The 22,106-nt window shown below is 38.9% G+C and overlaps 2 protein-coding genes across 2 annotated transcripts; both read left to right on the top strand.

Moving 5' to 3' along the window:
- Nucleotides 1–170: 170 nt before the first annotated feature.
- On the top strand, nucleotides 171–11,154 carry tfe3b (transcription factor binding to IGHM enhancer 3b). Its single transcript, XM_077529076.1, has 9 exons — nucleotides 171–350; nucleotides 5,536–5,761; nucleotides 5,840–6,064; nucleotides 6,495–6,590; nucleotides 7,236–7,347; nucleotides 7,444–7,500; nucleotides 7,607–7,682; nucleotides 7,843–7,990; nucleotides 9,943–11,154. Exons 2-9 carry the CDS (start codon nucleotides 5,570–5,572, stop codon nucleotides 10,411–10,413), a joined length of 1,377 nt encoding a protein of 458 aa, XP_077385202.1. The 5' UTR covers nucleotides 171–350; nucleotides 5,536–5,569; the 3' UTR covers nucleotides 10,414–11,154.
- A 4,963-nt stretch (nucleotides 11,155–16,117) lies between these two features.
- Nucleotides 16,118–21,929, top strand: cxxc1b (CXXC finger protein 1b). Its single transcript, XM_077530702.1, has 14 exons — nucleotides 16,118–16,263; nucleotides 16,578–16,693; nucleotides 16,780–16,880; nucleotides 16,975–17,114; nucleotides 17,606–17,761; nucleotides 18,008–18,154; nucleotides 18,252–18,362; nucleotides 18,439–18,617; nucleotides 20,100–20,307; nucleotides 20,389–20,499; nucleotides 20,981–21,030; nucleotides 21,128–21,224; nucleotides 21,309–21,461; nucleotides 21,547–21,929. Exons 1-14 carry the CDS (start codon nucleotides 16,261–16,263, stop codon nucleotides 21,691–21,693), a joined length of 1,719 nt encoding a protein of 572 aa, XP_077386828.1. The 5' UTR covers nucleotides 16,118–16,260; the 3' UTR covers nucleotides 21,694–21,929.
- The last annotated feature ends 177 nt before the right edge of the window (nucleotides 21,930–22,106 follow it).

Here is a 22,106-nt window from a genome sequence, read left to right as displayed (position 1 = left end):
AATACCCAAGTTTCAGAGTCATAACGTCCCCCAAAGGGAAACCCTATGTAAAATGCGGCTCACGGCCAAAACAAGTGTGTGAGTGATTGTGTGTGTGAAAGACAACAACAACAAAGAGTTAGCCAGCCGATTGTTGTAAATAACGTAATCACCTTCCAGTAGTTAACAAGTTCCGGGTAAAAAGTCGGAGGATGACCTCAGCGCCTCGGCTCGAGGTAAACAACGCTGGCTGTTCGGGGCGGCCATGGCTAGCGGCAGCTGCTGTTAAGTCAACGACATAAAATGCCCAGAAAAGCAGAGGACTTGCTGGATTCATGGCTGTGATCCCGTCGAACATTTTTGTTCATACAGTATGTTTTAAAGTTACATTTCTACCTTTCAATAAGTTTACCGGTAACGTGAGCTTCTTCGACAATCATGGCTAGTTGGCTAGCTAAGCAACAACTCCCTCCCCCCCAAAAAAAACAAAACAAAATGACATGCTTTGTTGTAGTAAACACCAAGCTCCGAATTTAAATGCGTATTTCTTGATTGGCAGCTGTAAATAATAAAAGCTTATTAGCTATGTTATCCTTGTTTACGATCTAGTTGTAATGAAGGCCTCGTGACACTTAGCTGTCAAACCAGCGCTCCGAATTTGTGACCAAGCATTCATTGACTAAAGCGTTCACAGAAGATGTGTGGGTAGTCATGCGTACGCAATGCATGCAGCATCGTCAGTTTACTTACAATTTTTAAGCTCCGATCCATATTGGTTACATCATATGGAGCACGGTAGAACCCAGCCAGTTTCAGCTGGCTACATATTTCGGATGAGTCAAATCCAATGTTTTCTACAAGCAAGCATTAACATTTAGATACATATTTGTAAGGCAGGTATTACAATTGAAGACACAATTGGCCGTTTTGATGATTCCATTAACAGGCTGTTTCCTGTCAAATCATGGAGAGCTTCTCCAAATTCACAAGAGGAAGTCATATGACTATTGCATGGAACAGTTGTCCTGATGTGATCAATCTCTATTTAGTCCCCATGTCGAGGTCATGATGTCAGTCATGGGTACATTTGGGGCCTTGGTAGTCAAGTCATCACTTACCTCCACCTTACCTGATGTGATCGATCGTGTCTGTCAAAAGAATGCGTTTGCGTTTGATGAGCCATCAACTTTAGAGGTTTGCGCTACACGTTTTATGCACAGAATGTGTGTGCGTGTACGCGTGTGTTTTATAGCAGGTTACAATAAATAGGCGAACAATTTGCAACTGTTTTCCCATTCAGTTATGTTTTAAATAATATTAATATTGCTTCAGATGACTTGAGCGTTGATGTATGTTGTTCCAATCCAGAGGCAAAGTGTAATGTTATCAAACCAACATAATTTACATTAAATAAAATTAGTGTTATTTTTATGACCTTCAGATGACCATTGGGAAGTTTCCAGTATCAGCATTTTTCAATTTCAGTAGATGCCAGACAATAACCCTTTGTTGTTGTTGTTGTTACTGTTGTTGTTGTGCCTTACTCATTATTGTATTGCCCAAATGATATCGACTTCAACCTTGATTGTTATTTTTCAGACTCCTTAATCTTTGCAGTACATTTCTATTCCTGACGTGAGAGTTGTAATGGGGGTAATAATTATAAGTATAACTTTGATGTCCAATTTTTGTTGATGATCTTGCTTTTAGAGCTAATAGTGAATTTGACAACAGAGACCTAAAAGCTAGATTTTAGCTCATTCAGTTGTTAGTTAACGATGTCTTTAGCCTAGCCAATTATAGTTACAGGCTCTTACCTTGGAGCAAACGTCGCAATGTTGTTTATCTTGGAGACATTTAGCTGGAGGTAAGGCCGTCCACACTGTGTAATGAAGACATTGATTGCTCCACTTTATCAATTCCTCATGTCCAATTTACACAAATTTATGGGCACATCGCTTCACTATTTTGCTTGTTGGAGGCCCACAGCTTGTTGAAACTTTGTTTGGTATGGCTTTATTGAAGCTGAATTAAAAACAAGTTAACTGTCCCCTTGATTGAATTATTGCAATCACAACAAATGTCCAATTTGTTTTACATTTCAAGGGACATTAAATTACGATCAACATGGTCACTCTCCACAGCACTACTTATAGCAAGCCGATTCTCTGGGTTTTCCTTGCCCCCCTATCTCTCTCATTCGCAGCATTTTTTTGGTGAATTGTAAATACAGTATATTAAGTATATATATATATATATATATATATATATATATATATATATATATATATATATATATATATATATATAGTCGGCGCTCATCTGTTGAAATTCTACGGAAGCGTATTGAATTCACTTGAAAAAAACAAAACAAAAAAACTACGGTTTCTATTTCATCCCTCCCGACCGCCAGGTGGCGGTGCTGTAACCAGCACGGAATTCCCCTTGTTGCGACAGCGTCATCGAGTAAGAATGACAAAAATGCTCGTACTTGGTTCCGGCTGACGTCGCACCATATATAAAAGGGAACCTCGCCAGAACACATACATTCGGAACTTTCGTTTTCTGACTATTTTTTTGGGGGGGGGGAGCTTTGTTTTTTTGAGTAATATTTTTTCAGTTTTTTCTGAATATTTTTTTTTCTGTTTTACTGAATATTTTTTTCTGTCATAAAAAAAAAAAAATTCCGAAAAACAGAAAAAAAATAAATAAATACTCCAAAAAACAGGGGGGGGGGATATTCCAAAAAACAGAGCACCAACTTCTGTTTTTCAGAGTAATTTTTATTTTGGACCTCTGAACTCCAAATGACTTGTTGCAGACCACTGACCTGCATATATGGCTGGATAGCCGATAGCCCATACACGCCAGTGCAAAAGCCGTTGTAGTCACAGGGCGGCCATCTTGTTACTCCCACGTCACGAGCAGACTACTGTATAAACTATATGGTATACGTACAGATGAGACTTATACAGCTCGTAGGCAGTTAGTATAAAGCCGGAGGCGGGGTGGAGGGTTTGTGCTGGGGTGGTCACTAAGATGGCCGCCCTGTGACTTCAACGGCTTGCACTGGCGTGTATGGGCTTTCGATTTTTACAAAACTTTATTCAGTTTCACATCATCGGCTATCCAGTCATAAATACAGGTCAGTGGTCTGAAACAAGTCACTTGGAGTTCAGAGGTCCAAAACAAATTACTCCGAAAAACAGAAGTCGATGCTCTGTCTTTCTGAATAATTTTTTTTTTCTGTTTTTTGGAATAATGTTTTTTCCCCCCCTGTTTTTCTGAGTAATTACAACCCCCCCTGTTTTTCGGAGTAATATTCTTTTTTCTGTTTTTCTGAATATTTTTTTTTTCCTATTTTTTGGAATCATTTTTTTATGACAGAAGAAAAATATTCAGAAAAACAAAAATTAAAAACATAAAAACAAAAAAAACAACTCAATAATACAAAGCGCCCAAAAACAGGTCAGCCAGAAAAACAGATTTTTTTTAATTTTTTTTTAAGTGAATGCAATACGCTTATGTAAAATTCCAATGTTTTTGTGCTATAAAAAAATGAGAATCATGGCAAAACCTTCACCAGTAATATATCTGATAACCTGTACAACTCTGTTTAAAAGGGGGAAAAAAAAACCTGAAAACTTTTAGAGAGGGAACTAAAAAGAACTGAGATTTGTGTACACCTTCTTATGACTGATAATCATATTCAAATGTTCTAGTAGGCTTTACCTGGCATTATTGCAGTCACTTCTTTCAGTATAAACCTGGTCCACAGGAAGATTTCACAGCATCAGAGGGATCGCACTGTTGTGCAGTATCAATCAGGAGAAGGATACAAAAGAATTTCCATTGCATTAAATATAAGTGGTGTCATCATCAAGTGGAGACTTCCGCAAAGGAAATAGCAGCGCTTCCCTGCTTATTGCTCCTCTTTCAAGGCTGATTTGCTCCTGGTGCACATTTAAGACAGTTGAGAGTAGGGCTGGGCGATAAATCAAATTAATTCGATTAATTCGTCCATTTAAAGTAACACAATGTTAAAATTAGCTAAATTGTGAAATAGAGGTGCTTATAAATAAATACACATCCTCTCCCTTGAGCGGCTCGCGTCTGAATATGCTCGTTGTTTTGGGGTCCTTTCTTTGGGGCTGACGTGCTTGCTGATGACGTCACGCTACTATAGCGAAGCTGCGGTACTTGACGTCATCGGAAGGCGCACAGGACCCAGCAACAGTCGTGCAGGCAGTTCGCACATCACCGCCTGTTTGCTACTTCGGCCAAACGCTACGCCGCCTACTCGCGCAGAACACAAAGACTTGATACCAAGAAAAGGGACTCATGTTACGTCTATTACTTGTATATGGAATTGGTTCGGCTTTTACAAGAGCGACGTAGAGCAAACAACAAGCGTGTGCAAGGTTTGCTGAACAGCTGTTAAAATGAAGAGTAGCAGCACAACTAGCTGATTATTATAAGCTGTTGATCTTGAAGTTCTATTATATATTATTGTGATCATATTATTGTGAGCTGAGTTGTATTTTTGCATGTGGTAGAATACTGGATGTGTGGTTTACAATACCTGTTTGCAATTGTTAGAACTACTTACTTGTGGCATTTAAGTTATGCAAAAGCTATGTGGCATTGAAGTTATTCAAAAGCTATAAGGTTTTTTTTTTTTTTGCATAAGCTGTGTATGGCATTTAAGTTGAGCAAAAGCTGAGAGTAGCTTTTTTTTTTAACAAGCTACGTGGCATTAATTTACGCAAAAGCTATGAGAAGCTTTTTCTTTTGCACAAGCTATGTGGCATTTAAGGTATGCAAAAGCTATAAGTAGCTTTTTTTGCATAAGCTATATATGGCATTTAAGTTGAACAAAAGCTGTGAGTAGCTTTTTGTTTTCTTTTGCACAAGCTATGTGGCATTTAAGTTATGCAAAAGCTATGAGTGTTTTTTTGTTTTTTTTTTGCACAAGTTATGTATGTTAAATTTACGTTAAAACTGATGTAAAATCGGTGTACGTTATTGTCTGAACATTTTGCACAGAATTTATTTTTTTAATAAATCAAACCTTGTTTAAATGTTTTTTTCGTTTTGCTTTTTAACTTTTGATTAAAATCGTAATGTTCCAAAATGACAGAAAAAATAAAAAATAAAATCAAGATTTTATTTTTTGGCCATATCGCCCAGGCCTAGTTGAGAGCCTTGATAATATGGCAACTTGAAGCAACTCCCAAGCATCAAGCAGTAAAAAAAAAAAAAAAAAAAAAAAAAAAAAAGAGTCATGAGAGGGAGTCTTTTAATGAACCAAACGTGCATGCTTGCAATATGGGACTGAAGGAGGCAAAAAACAAAACAAAAGGGATCATGTGAACTTCACATGGGAAGTCCACATTTGAACCTCTGACCTTTAAAACTGTGAGGCCAACATGCGAACCACTCAGCAGCCAAATTCACCAGAATTGTTTTGTAACTTTTTTCATTATAGTTAGTGTGAGACTTTTTTTTCTTTTTCTTTTTTTATGACATGATGTGACGCTCTCGTTCTGTTTGCAGCTTCATCCTTAGATCTTGATCGCTGTCCTCAGCCATGTCGTCACGCGTGTTGATGCGGCAGCAGCTGATGCGAGAACAAGCTCAGGAGCAGGAGCGACGAGAGGCCCAGCAACAGGCCTCCGCCTCTCAGTTGCGGCCCGCTGACTCTACTCCTGCCATCTGCGTCTCACTGCCTCCAAATGCTCCCCGCCCACCTCCAGCACAGGTGCCCGTGGAGGTGCTGAAAGTAAGCGTGCCCTCTTTTGTTGCCCAAGGAGGGTTGGTTATTTGAAAAGATCAGCTCTGATCAGCTTGAATGATGCAGGTGCAGACCCACCTGGAGAACCCCACCAAGTATCACATCCAGCAGGCGCAGAGGCAACAGGTGAAGCAGTACCTCTCCACCACTCTGAGTAACAACGCCATTACTCAGACGCTCGGTGTATCGCCTGTGCCACAGTGCAGCTCCGCCCCTGAGGTTGCCCACACTGCCAGCAGCGCCCCTAACAGCCCGATGGCCCTACTTAACATCAGTTCCAACAAGGAGGAAGTATGCCAAATTCCTTATTTTTTAACCGCGTTTTGCTGACGCGGCAGATGACACATTCTTGCCGACAGTTGTCACTCTGTGACTTCCAGTGTGTTTTTGGAGAAGTTTGAAGTCAAGCCTTTAGCTCACTACTTAATTACCGTACATTCTGTTTGTTCTGCAGTAATGTGCCACCAGGTCCCACTTTAATGTTTTGTCATAGACTTATTGGCCTGGTGTCGCAATATGATGTTAAATACTGCACGCGCACGTTAACCGTGATGGTTCTCTACTTGCACGTCTGTGACATGCGGCTGCTTTAGAGCTTGCAGAATTATTTTTACTACAGAGTGCTTTGTATGTAGTGTATAAGGATTGCTTATGTATGATATTACACTGATATGCTTTACTTAGAATACGCCATACGTTTCCTGTTGTCTGCTATCTATAGATTGAAGATGTTATCGACGACATAATTAGCCTGGAATCCAGTTTTAATGACGACATCATTACGTTGATTGACTCAGGTCTTCAGTTACCTAGCACGGTAAGAACAATTCTGCTTTCTTCACCATGTTTACTTCAAACTTCAAATGAATTGCAAGATAGTAGAAAAACAGTCACACAGCCTTTGTAAGTTTGTTTTTTATTTGAATGGAGAGTTTTTTTTATCACGTTGGGATGGGTGATATGCATGTGGGACTTACTTATCAGTTGTCACAAACGTGCTGCCTGGGCGGGGCTACCAGTGAGGATACACAGCAAGAAGTCAGACAAAGTCTTTAGTGCTCATTAAAACGTGGATTGCAGCGCTACCAAGGTTTACAGGCACAGAGGAATTGTTGAACTTTTGCCACTTAAGAGAAAATGAGGATTATGGTGATGTTGGAAGAAAGAAAAACGACGCACAGTGAGGTAAAACCAGTTTGTAATCTTTGAAATGGAACAATGTAGTATTGTTTTAACTCATAGCAAACGACATGTATGTGTACCTTACCGTGTACGCAAAACATCTTTTGGACTCTTTTGGATCACAGATACCACACTAGATTGAATTGGGAATCCAGGGAGGTGTTTGCTTTTAGAGTTTAAGCAAGAATGGGGAAGTTACACTTTTAAAATATTCCTCACAAAACTCCTTTGGCAGTCAGAATGTGTTGCAGCTACTATATAATAAGTTTGTTTTCTCTAGCTCCCAGGAAATCTGCTGGATGTGTATCACAGTCCTGGAATGGCAGCACCCACTCTTACTGTCAGCAACTCCTGTCCTGCTGATCTTCCAAATATGAAAAGGGAAATTACTGGTATGGTCAAATCTGTGAAATGTACTTGTATGTGAAGCAAAACAGTTTAATCAAATATTTGGAGTAATTTTATGAAGCACAATTTTTGTCTTTCAGATGCTGATACCAAAGCTTTTATGAAGGAGAGGCAGAAGAAAGACAACCACAACCTGAGTATGTTGACATTTATTGTCTGGTCACTTTGGAAAATCATCTTCTAATATTGTCTTGACACATAACAATAATAACAGTTATTTCACTATTTGTTGGTTCTTAACAGTTGAGAGGAGGCGGAGATTTAATATAAACGACCGTATAAAGGAGCTTGGTACTCTCATACCAAAGTCAAGTGACCCGTGAGTGCTACCTTATTTTTTGGTCTTTGCTAAACTACTGAGTGATTGGGAGACTAACGTAGTATATGTGAGCCAATTCTTAGCAACATCTATCCAGTAAAACAATGTCATTTTCTGTTTCCGCCCTTGTACAACATGCTTATTACTGCACTGATATCAGTGAGATGCGCTGGAATAAAGGCACCATTCTGAAGGCCTCTGTGGATTACATCCGCAAGTTACAGAAGGAGCAACAGCGAGCCAAGGATGTTGAACTGCGCCAGAAGAAATTGGAGCAAGCAAACCACAGTTTAATGTTGCGTATCCAGGTTAGTTTATGCTATTCATTACCATCCGTTGAATTCATAACCTGATCCCATCGGCAGTACGTTTGCTCTCGATCCTGCCGGCGGGACCCTGAAAGTTTTCGAAAGAATGACTGCAATTTGTACTACTTCCACTGGAACTGCAACACAATGAAGTACTTTTATGATGTGCCATGTTATAATGTAGATGACAAAAAAAAAAATACAAAAAGGTTTACAGTTAGCTTTTTCATGTGTCTAATAGGGATGTAAAGATACCCAAACATCACAATACGATATTATCACGATATGAACATCACAATACAATAATTAGCACGATATTATGGGGGCATTGGCGATATTTAAAAAAAATCATAATATTGTAAAAAAGAGAGCTCATACTAAAACAAAAACAATATTGTGCTTTTGTACATAACAGCAATGTATATAAACCACCCACAATCTATAATAACAATATTGAGGCACTTACTTAGTAATGCAAGCACACATTGATCACTTCACAAGCAAATTAGGTTCCCCTTCATCTGACAATTAGCATAGATTTTAAATATAGAAGGCCAAAACATCCCTAATGAAAATTTTATTGCACTACTAAACTAGCCACTAGAGGATGCTAGAACTGCACAAATGGAAATCAACATGACTTTTTTTAATAAATGTGTTCCTTTTCAATATTGTGAACATGACGACGACGATATTGTGGCAGTTTTAATATCACAATATCACGATATTGTCCTTATCGTTACATCCCTAGTGTCTAACATGTTGCGTTCTTGTCTATTATTGTATTTATTGTATCAAAACAAATACCAAAACTGTGTTAGTTGAACCATCATAACATTTTCCTTTTCTTTATGTGACCAAAAGCATTTGAGATATAACATCCGTGATAAGTTAGTACTTGAGTTAAGTACTCAATTAAGTACTTGTCACAGGTCACACGAAATAGCAAATAATCTTTTAATTGACGTAAAATTATGAAAATTTCCCACTGCGTTAATATGACGTCATGTAAGCAAGAAAATACCACAAAAGCAACAATAAAATAACCAAACGTTGGCTGATGCCTCAGAAGATTAATTGTAAACTTGAATGTGATCTTCAATGTTGCGGCTGATTTGATCTGTTGAGAGATCAAGCTTGCTAAAAGGTTCAAATCTCGGGTGATGTCCTTACCTGCAATTGGAATTGACTTTCCAGTGATATTTTTACAGTTCCTGGAAATTTCAGGTTCATATCGTTATCATAAAGTACTGGTTGCTATGGACATTGAAAAGATGCAAGGACCAAAATAGGGGTGTGAATTGCTTAGTGCCTGACAATTCGATTCATATCACGATTCATAGGTCACGATTCGATTCGATACCGATTAATCCCGATACGGATTTATACGTCTTTTGCCACTTTCTGTCGAGTGAAAATGACATCACAGTTGCTCAGGTCTTGGGTAACAACCTTCAGAAAACAGGTGAGCTGTGATTGGTCAGTGCCTGAGCCCTGAGCAAATGTGACGTCATCTTCAGTCGACAGCAAGTGGCAAAATGGCCACTCTCTGAGGTGGATAAAAATGGCTGGATTTTGCTGCACAACTCATATTCAACAAATGTAATATTAATCAGAATGTCATGTTTAGATGAGTATATAACACAATATTATCAAGAAATGTTTAAGGTTGGCTTTCTCTTTAAGAAAACAGCCGCGGTTGTTTTAAAGTGCTCTTTAAATATACCGCTAATTGAGTTGAGTGTCAGCGGCCTTACTGCGGGATTTGCAATGCCAAGTTGATCAATTCTACTGCAGCACAACCAGCTATTTAGCAAAACTAAAGGAACGCTTCCTTATGGAGACGGGTAATTCAAGAACAACGCTTGCTGAATTCAAGGTCAAGATAGCCATTTGATGAAAAGACTACTCTCCCTGACGGTTAAATTCACATATTTTCACAATCTTCTCAGGAACTGGAAATCCAAGCACGTGTCCACGGCCTCTCTTCCAACGCCACCGGCATCTCCTCTGCTCTGAGCTCCAGTCCCGCCGTGATGCAGCAGCAACAGCAAACCCTTCAGAACGGCCAGTCCCTACACCCCAGCGCAGACGCAACGTCCGGGCATACCCTCTTCAGCCTAGGCGCCACAGCAATTGGACAGCCTCTGCCCACCACCTTCCTCTCCCCGCCTTCATCTGATACTCCCGCCGGAGTCACCATCAGCAGCCCCTTGGACTTGGGCAGTTTGAGCTTTGCAGAGCTGGAAGACACCTCCGCCGCGGCGCTTTACCGCGATGTGGGCTTGGGGGACATTCTCATGGACGACGGGTGCACCCTGTCTCCAGAGGTGGTGAACGAGCCCCTCTTCTCTCCTTTGTCGCCGGGTGCCTCGAAAAGCAGCAGCCGCAGGAGCAGTCTGGAGATGGATGAGGACTTGTGATGCGCAAATGCACGTGCAGAGACTGAATGCCAGCATGCAGTCTGTGTCTTATGGTAGCTGCGGCTCTGTCTGTAGGACTGTTGACCAGAAATGTTTTCAAGTAAATATTAAGATTGAAACTAACCAATCCCCCTCCTTGTCCTGGTAGACATGTTGATCCTATTTGGCGCTGGTTGAGTGATTATGTTTGGATGTGTAAGTGCAATATTATTAAAATGGAATATTGTACACAATAGGGATGCTTACACATTTTTTTTTTTTTTAAGATTTAAGAGTAATATACATTTTTGATTGAATTTATTATATGGGCATACATGGGAAAGATTTTTTTCTTGGCCTTATTAATGTGACAGTATTGGCAAAAGCAAATACAGAAATTGAGGTTTTATTTTTTTGACAGGAATCAGGGTTTGCACACTTCCTTCTCTCTGAGCGGGTACAAAAGGGATATGCTTAAAGTGAATTGGCACATTGTGAAATACCTTCCCTAATGATGTATATAAGAATATTTTATTTTCCAGCAATTTGTTGCACCTTATGTAATGGCAGTCTATGCATTTATGAGAGATGTTTTACTACTATGACACACAATGGGTGCATGTATTTTAATGAGCGCTTAAGAGCTGCTGCTGCTAGTTAGCCAAAGCAGGACTTCTTATAGTGTTGCTGCAGTGCAAAACACAAATCACTTCTATTTTTCAATATATTCAGCTTCACAATAAAACATAAAGATAAGTTTGATTTTACAGTAGTACTGTAGTTCATCATATTTTTGATACCTGAATAATTGATTGAGGTGGAGCTTGTTTCTTGTGACTAATACTGTATTTGTGTTTGTGATTGTTCATCTCCGTTAACGTTGGTGATCACTGGCTGATTTTACCAAATGCAGTAATTTTTTTTTTTTTTTTCAGTTTCAGTTTCAGTGGGGAGTGTCAATTGATCTATAAATTAATTGTGTTCTGAGTATATGAACCTTGGTTTTTTAAACGAACCACTATTTTGCAGGTATAGTATGATGTACCGATAAACTTCAAAAAGGCATTTAATTCATCAGATGCAACTTTAATTAATGAATGTGTACTTGCCTATGCATGTTTTTCTAACACTGATGTACTGTACTTGAGAATTTGTTTCAGAACATATTTTTAAAAGTTGTATGCTTGGATTAGCAAATTTGTTGGTGTTACAATAACACATGAACTGAAACAGCCCAATTAGTTTTTCAAGACTAATGCAATTGGTTGTCCTCTCCTACACTGCAAATACTCCATGGCACATTTTTATGTTTTCATAGCTGAAGTTAGGTAGTTTAGTGGCCCGATTGTGCAATTCTAAACTCAAGCACCAAATGGACAACTTTTTTTCTGCACCTACATAACTGCTTTACAAAACTTGAAGCACATCCCACCTTTCACAAAGGTATGAACAACATTGCGTGTCACTTGTCAAATGTACGTTTGTTTTTTTGTTTTTTTGGTCATGCTCAATGGAGTGTCTTTCAGCAAATTTTAACAAATAAACTATTCTTTCAGGTATTGAAGTGTGGGTTTTCAAGGTTAGTGGTAGAGCATTTGAGAGATTTCCATCGCTAGATCCAAGCACTCTGTAGCCTGCAGACACAGATCAAAGATGCTGCAGTCACATTGGCAGCAGCACAGGTCTTGACACCTGCATACGTTACAGTGTTGAGCGATATTCAGGAGACTTTGCACAGTAGTCGGCTCGCAGCAGAACAGTGAAGAGCACAGACACTGGTTACAACTTCTGACTGTGGCAAGTAAACAATCCAGTGGATGACAGAACAGACAGGCCAACAGGATTGGAGCGCAGAGGTCTCAGGAAGGACATTGGGAAAAAAACGAGGTGAAAATACAATTTGAAGGAAAGCACTTGGAAGTGTGATAAAAGTAGGCTGGCCTTACCATCGTCATCTGGCGGCATCGTCATATCGTAAGTGTCAGTTTTCAGCTGTTCTTGACTCTTCCTCGCTGATGTGAGTAAGTCCTCAGTGCTGGAGAGCAGCAGCACGGGGAGTAGCTGTGGTTGCTGTTTCTCCACAGGATGCAAGTCAATCGTGGATCCTGCTTGGATTGTTCTGTCAATGGAGTTCTGCATGTTCTGTTCTTTGGTCTCTGAATAGGACACATTAAGAAAATTACTAGTCCAAACTACGACCTTTGGAAAACAATTAGGGGTGCGCAGTGGTTAAACATTTTAATCTGATTTAATTGCATGACTTCAATAGTTAGCTCATGATTAATCAAAGATTTTATATCTGTTCTAAATGTACAATAAAATTTTTTTTCTAAGTTTTCATACTATTGTTAACATAAAGGGGGGAAATGTTAAACTAATAGAAATATGGCTGCATCTTTTATTCTTTGATACAGTAATTTCATATTAATTCATAAAATTGAGTTCACATTAAAAAGATGTAGGCTACTGTAGTGTAAAATACAAATGTGATATTGATTTGTGTTGGGGTCATTTTTTCTGCCACTAGATGGCATAATTGCATTTGTAAGACTGTGACAGCTCAGTGCATTTTTCTTTTCATATCTAATCTTTAACATGAAGTAACTTGTGAAATTATGCACATTTTTTAAATTGTAAAATACAATTTAACCCCAGTCTGCACAAATATATGAATTATTATTATTAAATTTATTACTGCTAAATTTTGACGTGGATGTGTCTGCTGCCTTGCGACTGGAATTCACCCAGTACAGGCTTTCCAAATAAGGGGTGATCATCCATCCATCCACTTGTCCGTCCATCCATCCATCCATCCACTTGTCCGTCCGTCCGTCCATCCATCCATCCATCCATCCATTTTCTGAACCGCTTATCGTGCATTGAAAAAATTAGTGGTGTTCATGAAACTTTAATTAAGGCACTAATTGACACCCCTAGTATGGACTGCTCAAAAAAAGGCCGAAGGCCGAATTTGTCGGCTGCATGATGTCACTCCCAGCACGACTTGACAAGATGCACGGACTTACAAATGAATGGGCTGTCAGTGCTGCTTGTCATAACCGAACTGATCAGATAATTATCAGATAGGTTTAACTGATCTCATGCCAGGACCAATAAGAAAATCCTTTAATTTTTTTAAGCAGTGTATATATGTTTTATTGTTTTATGATACAAAACTTTTGCTTTCTTTATCAACATCCAAGCTGTCACTCACTGTAAAGTACCTGTTTCATCACAAATACAACTTTCTAGTACACTGGGGCTCTCCAAATCAGTTGTTTCTTCAGTTGAGTCTTCACATCCATTATCCAACTTTTCAAAACCTTCTGTGGGACTGGGTTCAGCATTCATGATGATATTTAATGTGCTTCAGTTTCTTGAGGTGAAACTTGACCAAAGCTGAATGAGGTATAGAACAAAACATGTGACATAGACTTTTGTCAGTACATAGTGTATATAATGCTATTATTGTCTGACTTGAATGTACATATAATAAAGTGACATGATAAATAAATAGATTATTTGTCATTCTCACTTTTAATGCATAAATAATGGATTGCATTAGAAAACAAAACATTTCCCTGCATTCATCCGCTAAGGTTGCCAACTGCAATTTTCCGATCTTGTTTTTTTTTTTTTTTTTTTTTTATGTAGTTTCACCTTTAATTCCAAAGGCTTCTTCAGTTTTAAAATTTTAAGAGTAGAGTCTCCCTAATTTTTTTCCTCGCTTTGACGAAAATTACTATGACCTGGAAGACTGAAAATCTACACAGGCGGTATCCCCTCCATACACTTGCATTGGCTTCATCAATATTACTATTGAGTGAACATCATGGAAAAAGGCAGCAAAGTTAATCTATTATTAATATCCATTTTGAAAACATTTTTATGAAAGGCTGCACGTCAATATGCTGACAGCTGAGAATGGGAGTGAACTTCATTTTGCTATTTATTAATTTTACATTTCCTCAGATGCCTTGATTCATGTAAAAGGTTGACGTTTTCATTTTCAGATAATATTACACTAATTTCAGCAATATGTATCGGATGGACCAGTTGAAGTTGGCTACTCCAAGCGTGCATATGATGGGATCCAATGGATATTTGCTGCTAGGTTCAGCGGATTTATTCATTGACTGCAATTTTATTTTAGTCTACAATATGCAATTAAGTTCTCAAAATCATGTCCCCAATAAATAAATAAATAAATAAATAAATAAATACATAAATACATAAATAAATACATAAATAAAACCAACACAGGTTCTACTTACTTGGCATAGCATTATTTCGGAGGCAGCTTTCCTTCCTTTGTGATATAAATGTCTTGAAAGTGCTCGTGCAGCAGTCCAGATGGAGCAACATCAAACTGGATGGACTTCCTCCTCTCCCTGAATAATCTCCTGCCTTAAGTTTAAGAGTGTACAGTGTGTGTGTGTGGGGGGGGGGGGGGGGGGGGGGCGGGGAGGGGGTGCACGCGGGTGTGTACGCGCGCACGCCCCATTTGTGTCCACGTCGCTTTTTTTTCCATTTTATTTTATTTTCTAACTGTGTTAAATGCAAGTAATTAAAAAAAAATACCACGGATGTGGTAATTTTTTGCCTCAATCAGTAATTTCAAGTTTCAGCTCGTTAAACAACATTATTATAGTGTTTGCATCAAATTTTACCTTTGGCTGCATCTTGGCTGCATTTGATCGATTGAAACACATAAAAACACATTTTACAGTTCCTTTTTTCCCCTCCAGATTGAATCATTTTTGTAATCATGTTTGTAAAATAAATAAATAATAATAAAAAAAAAACATTAATGGGGTGGTGGCGATACACAGGCACATCAGGGCATTGACTATGGTCATATTGACTATGGTCTTTCTTCCAACCATCCATTTTATCGATCGCTTATCCCTCACAAGGGTCGCGGGGGGTGCTGGCGCCTATCTCAGCTGGCTCTGGGCAGTAGGCAGGGGACACCCTGGACTGGTTGCCAGCAAATCGCAGGGCACACAGAGACGAACAACCATCCATACGCCCAAGCACACCTAGGGACAATTCGGAGCGCCCAATTAACCTGCCATGCATGTCTTTGGAATGTGTGAGGAGACCGGAGTACCCGGAGAAGACCCACGCAGGCACGGGGAGAACATGCAAACTCCACCCAGGAAGGCCGGAGCCTGCAAACCGGAGTCCTCAGAACTGGGAGGCGGACATGCTAACCACTCGACCACCGTGCCATCCCATGGTCTTTCTTATTAAAAAAAAAAAAATAAGAAAAAAATATAAAAAAAAAAAAATAATAATAATAATAATAATATATATATATATATATATATATATATATATATATATATATATATATATATATATATATATATATATATATATATCTCAATAATAATAGTATAATAATTGCAAAATAAAAATTACTATTTTTATAATAATTTGTATAATAATAATATGAATATGAATGTGAATGTGAATAATGAATAAGAATAATTAATTTAAAAAATAGATATAGCGCCTTTCAGGAAACCAAAGGATGCTTTACAGATTTAACTAACTAACTAACTAACTAACTAACTAACTAACTAACTAACTAACTAACTTGCTCACATTGAATCAATAAATGTGCTTTTAATATTCTGAATTTTGTCGCACAATAGTTCCGATAGTTCATTCTATATGGAATCCCATTTTAGTCCAGTAGGTGGCGATAAAGGCTACTCGCCATTTTACGGACGTGACGTAATCTTTGTAGGTTCCGCTAAAAGCTAGGGTAATGTTATTTAGCGCCCTTTGAGAGTCGCTGCTATTCGCTCCTTTTGTCTTCTGTATTCATTGAACGCCCCCAGGCAATATAAATACACAATGGTAAGGGTTTGCAAGTGTTTATCTATTTAATTTTACAAATATATGTGGTTAATCTAGTTTTGGTGTGTTTAGTAGACCGATATTAACATGGCCTAACTTACAGTCCGCCGCCAGTTAGACATGGTAATTGACAAGTATGAACGTTTATCATTTATAATATTCAAGGATTACAGTTGTTTAGTGGGTAGTACTAGCAACTTCGCAAAGCTCCTGCAAAGCGAGACTATTTTCTCTACAATATTGTAAACAGCCCGGTTCTCCGATTTAATCGCGCCGTAACGCAATGTCTAGTAAATTTGTTTACATTTTTCTAGGAAAGCGAAGCGTCTGATGTTGATCCTGCACCGGGACCAGAAAACAGTAATATGGATGGGGAGAATGCCCCACTGTACTGCATTTGCAGGAAACCGCACATCAACTGCTTCATGATGTGAGTTCACCGCTGCTGTTTCATTCCATCACCTTGATTCCGCTGACGGTTGCTGTTAAATTAAATGCTGTGTTTGCTCCTCTCAGTGGCTGCGATAACTGCAATGAGTGGTTCCATGGAAACTGCATTAATATAACAGAGAAGATGGCCAAGGCGATCAGAGAGTGGTACTGCATGAGATGCAGAGGTGATCCTTCAAACATGTTAGCATTTATGAGCATTCATCATGCGACCACGTAAAATAACAATTATTCTTGTTCGTTCCCATTTCTTGTTACCAGATGAAAACCCATTGCTTGAAATAAAGTATAGAAAGGAAAAGAAAAGCAGAGAGAGGGAATCCGACTCTGACAGAACTGAAAGACAGTACAGCACCCCAAGTACGCCAGACTACAGGAGTGAAAGGCGGCGTGGATCAAAAGTGAGTTTCCCAATTGGTCAGAACTAAAACTGCACACAAATACATACATATCACAAGGCCCGAATACATTACTGTTGGTTAACAACCTCATGATACATATTGTTGTTTGTAATTAACATCTATAAAACTAGTTGTATTTGTTGTTATCCTAAGAGCGGTTGTCAAGTGAACAAGCATTAATGGAACTAAAGCTTCCGAAACTGCCAGCTTGTGTTACCTTGAGAAATTATGCATTTTCAAATACAAACGTCAAACAAAAAACACGCAGTGGCTGAAGTCGGGCCAAATTTGATCAGATTGAGTGAGACCGATTTGTGAATCACTTGTATAGTAAATATATTTCTGTAATTTTATTGTACATTTTCGTAAAACAATGTGTGCTTTCAATTATTCTCATTTTAGGCTGGCACTCGTATCTGCCCATGGGACTGCTGATGAAAATTAGCTTAATTTAGCTAACTTGGGCATATCGTATTTGTTTCGTGTTGCAGGTGAAGCGTTCGGTGCGAATGTGTGGCGAATGTGAGCCATGCAGAAGGACTGAGGACTGTGCACAGTGTGACTTCTGCAAAGACATGAAAAAGTTCGGGGGACCCAATAAAATAAGGCAGAAGTGCCGATTTAGACAGTGTGAGGTCCGAGCAAGGGTATGTTTTTAAATTATGTCAAAATGTTTTCTTTAATATATATTAAAAAATAAAAAAAATAAAAAATTCTGGATCAGGCTATACCATTTTTATGCTGCTGAAAATCAATGCAAAGATCATTTTGTTCTCAATGCTGGTTCTTTTAATAATATGTAGACGTTTTAAGTTGGTGACTTTTGTAGTTTTATGTTCAATGTGGCTTCTTTTGGAAAGAAAGTGAAAATGACTGTTTCTTGTTCCATACAGAAAATGCTTCGTGTAAAAGAAGAGGAGCAGTATTTGCGAGAAAGAAGAGAGAACTACCACCGCAGACGAAGGCATTACTCTGACGACTATGACAGCGAGGCAGATCTCTACCAGCAGTACAAAGCGGCAGGGCTTAACAACAGCATGGTAGCGTAACAGCTGTGACCATAGTGTTTTTTTAGGCTAACTTCATGTAAGACTTTTTGTGTGCAGTTTGCTCAACCCCTCTTTCGCTTTTTGCCAGGGGTGGGCAACTGACGACGACGACGATGAACCGCCTTTCAGTCCTGTGTTGAGAAAGAAAGCTGTGAAAGTAAAGCACGTCAAGAGACGAGAGAAGAAGTTTGACAAGAAGGTAAGATACAGAAGTTGTCTTATGATGTTAGTATATGGCGGTAATAAGTTTGGAAATGTATACTTAATCTGTGTAGAAAGAGTCCCGGCGCCACAAGCAGAAGCAAAAGCACAAGGACAGAAACCGACACAGTGAGAAGAGCGACGTGCGGGATCATGGTGGACGCCATCAGTGTCTCGGGCCCAACTGCATTGAGGCCGCAAGAGCAAACTCCAAATACTGCTCAGAGGATTGCGGTATGAAGTTAGCTGCCAAGTAAGAGCGTTCTCCTGTTGTTATAAATATAGTTTTATTTAGAGTACTAATTAGGGCCCCACAGATTTAATCGGCTGCTGATTATAATCGCCCGATTATTGGCCAATTGGGCCAAATGGCCGATTATTTTCCCCTTAAAACTTTATCGAAGAAAACCGAAGTTTCCAACGCTGTGAAAGTACGCTGAATGCACCATTTTGCTTGCACAGCAATTAGCAACTAACAAGTGTGTAGCGTATGTTATTCTGGTTGTCCCTAAGCGCCCTTTAAGTTGTTGACACCACAGTTGGAGTTAACTGTAAAACTAAATACACAATGTTAAGAACTACATCCACTGTATATTTAAATACAAAACATGTTTTGTTTTTAAAACATTGCTAGCCTAACAGCGCTAACAGGAAGTCACCATCGACTTCGAGAGTGTTTTTCCTTCAAATAACGAATATCCACACACAAATCTTGTAGGAACACGTACCCACAGATGAGATAACACTGCGCAAAGGCACAAATTCTTCCCAGTGTGTGAAAAACTAGTTTTTTTTTAATAGAATTGAGTAGCAAATTTATTCTGAACTCACTTTGTGTGTACGCCATGGATGCACAGCACCACACTGCCCCCAGGAGGCCAAAACGCACAGGAACAGTCAGTATTTGCTCTTACTGTTTTTTTCAGTTGCTATTTAGTTTATTCTTATTTCACTTTCTTATTGTTTTTATGTTGTCATTGTCCTTTCAAGTTATATTATAATGTTGATATTTCAAGGATTCAAACATTTTCTATGTTTTTTTTTCCAAAATTCAAGGATGCAAACATCCAAGGATTTTGTTGTTGTTGTCTTAACACACATTTCCACATGACATGGCACGAAATACAACCCCTGAGGTCCCAGGTTAGTAAAGTCCCAAGACTTGTGAAGATAACACAAGATAAAAACAATAAAAGAAAAAGTTGATGCTTTACAGCAGTTGTAAACAAGAGAGGTATTATTATTGAGACTTAACTCTATACACCTTGTATACTTCATGATTTTTTTTTTATATGGACTTGTCCTTCAAAGCAGAGAATCTTAAGAGCGAAAGTTTGCGTAAGTGGCACCCATTGAAATGAATAGGGGAAGGGATGAATTTTATGCATTATATTTATATATATGTATATATATATATATATATATATATATATATATATATATATAGTTGGCAGATTAATCTTGAACTATTCTTTTTTTTTTTTTTTTTTTTTTTTTTTTTCTGCCAATAATCAGCATCAGCCTCAAAAAGGGCATATCTGTCAGGCCCTAGTACTAATGACCCACAAATGGAACACAAAACCCTGTGGTTGATGTAACTGCCATTCCCTCTTCATGTTGTTTTCAGTTGAACTAATCTCAACCCTCGCCTCCTGCATTTTTATTTCACATTGTGGACACTGCTGATTATACAGGTAAAATTGTCTAACATGTGTGCTTAATGTGCTCTCCACAGTCGAATCTATGAGATTCTCCCTCAGCGAATCCAGCAGTGGCAGCAGAGTCCGTGTATTGCCGAGGAGCATGGTAAGAAACAACTGGAGCGCATTCGCAAGGAGCAGCAAAACGCCCGCTTGCGCCTCACCGAAATGGAGCGTCGCTTCCACGAACTGGAGGGCATCATCGCCAAGGCGAAGCAGCAGGCAGTGCAACAGGATGAGGAGGTGAACTTGCTTTGGTTTAACGTCATCTTTAAATGTTGTGCTCTCACCTACATGTTCTGCAACGTCATGGCTTGTTTTCAGGTGAATGAAGGGGATGGAGATGACACGGACCTTCAGATTTTTTGTGTGTCCTGCAGCCATCCTGTCAATCCAAAAGTTGCACTAAGACATATGGAAAGATGCTATGCAAAGGTGAGTACTTACTTCCACATGTTGACTTGGTTCACAAGCATATGTTCCCTTTCATCTGACCAATAGCACGGATTTTAAACATAGAAGGGCCAAAACATGCTTTGTGAAAATTAAACTGTACAAAAAAAAAAAAAAAAACTAGCTACCAGAGGGTGCTAGAACTGCACAAATGGAAATCAACCTGACTTTTTTTTTTTTTTTTAAACACATATTGCTTTTAATATCGTAACATGATGGTGATGATATTGTGGCAGTTTTATTCTCACGATCTTGCCGATATTGTTACATCCCTACTCAGTTGTCCACAGGTGTGTGTGTGTGGGAGGGGGGGGGGGGGGGATGGGGGGGGGGGGTTTGGGGTGAATGTGAATGGTTGTTTGGCTGTATGGTGTGTGTGCCCTGAAAAAATTCAGATGGGTTAGGTTCTTGAGGTGTTATATGTTTGATTGATGATAGATGCTTGCATCTTTTATCTTGACAGTATGAGAGTCAAACATCCTTTGGTTCCATGTATCCTACAAGAATTGAAGGGTGAGAAAATCAAAATGTATATACACGTATTGGGGAGAAAAAAAAATCCCACAGTTTTTAGTTGCTTCACTTTATTTTGTTGTTTTTCTCCCTGTAGAGCAACCAGACTCTTCTGTGATGTGTACAATCCCCAAAGCAAAACTTACTGCAAGAGGCTTCAGGTTTTGTGTCCAGAACATTCAAGGGATCCTAAGGTTGGCACAAGATGTCTGTCTGCATGCTGCTTTTGTGGCATGTTCTTTCTTTCTTTCTCTACATTTCATTCCTGATGTGTGCAGGTTCCCGTGGATGAGGTGTGCGGGTGTCCTTTGGTGAAAAATGTCTTTGAGTTGACCGGAGAATATTGCAGGGTCTCGAAACGGAAATGTAACAAACATTATAACTGGGAGAAGCTCAGGAGGGCTGAAGTGGACCTGGAGCGAGTTAGAGTGGTGGGTATTTAATTGCTTTGGATGGTTTAAAGGAGCACACCTGCAGATATACAGATTGTAAATTGTTTCATTTGTGCATCGACAGTGGTACAAGCTGGACGAGCTCTTTGAACAGGAGCGCAACGTTAGGACTGCTATGACCAACAGGGCTGGTTTGCTCGCATTGATGTTGCATCAAACCATTCAGCATGATCCTCTGACCACAGATCTTCGTAGTAACAAGGATAGATAGTGGAAATGGTCTACTTCTGCTGGCTGGTTACTGTAAATAAAGGGATATGTGATTAAGGTTTAACCTACAATAAATGTTTACTAAGCTTGAAATAAACACTTTCTTCTATCTGAATAATTGTTTATTTTGTTGCATACTGATTAAGTTAAATTGGTAAATTTATATATATTTCCCAACTAGATAAGCTCGTGCTGTTTTTGCTATGAACGCCTTAAATAAAGCTTTTGTTGATTTGCTTTGATGTTTTGGATCATTGTACTGTTGCAACACAGATTGGGTAGCAAAAATGAGTCAAAATTTGTAAAGCATGTGTTGTATATGTCATATGAGGGCAGAATGATTGCATTCGAGAGTGATGTGCAAAATTTTTGAATAGTAAAATTTGAGAGCAACGCTGTCAGGAGGGCCCATCC

Source organism: Festucalex cinctus, chromosome 8 (assembly GCF_051991245.1).
Source record: "Festucalex cinctus isolate MCC-2025b chromosome 8, RoL_Fcin_1.0, whole genome shotgun sequence".
In the NCBI taxonomy this organism is placed as follows: Eukaryota; Metazoa; Chordata; class Actinopteri; order Syngnathiformes; family Syngnathidae; genus Festucalex; species Festucalex cinctus.
This window is presented reverse-complemented; position numbering and strand designations above follow the sequence as displayed.

Excerpts from the sequence above, each read along its gene's own strand:
- tfe3b (XM_077529076.1), top strand. The coding sequence starts at position 5,570 with ATGTCGTCACGCGTGTTGATGCGGCAGCAGCTGATGCGAGAACAAGCT. Across the intron at positions 6,065-6,494 it reads TCAGTTCCAACAAGGAGGAA|ATTGAAGATGTTATCGACGA; the intron begins GTATGCCAAATT and ends TGCTATCTATAG. Across the intron at positions 7,683-7,842 it reads ATACCAAAGTCAAGTGACCC|TGAGATGCGCTGGAATAAAG; the intron begins GTGAGTGCTACC and ends CACTGATATCAG.
- cxxc1b (XM_077530702.1), top strand. Across the intron at positions 16,881-16,974 it reads GTACTGCATGAGATGCAGAG|ATGAAAACCCATTGCTTGAA; the intron begins GTGATCCTTCAA and ends TCTTGTTACCAG. Across the intron at positions 18,155-18,251 it reads CAGGGCTTAACAACAGCATG|GGGTGGGCAACTGACGACGA; the intron begins GTAGCGTAACAG and ends GCTTTTTGCCAG.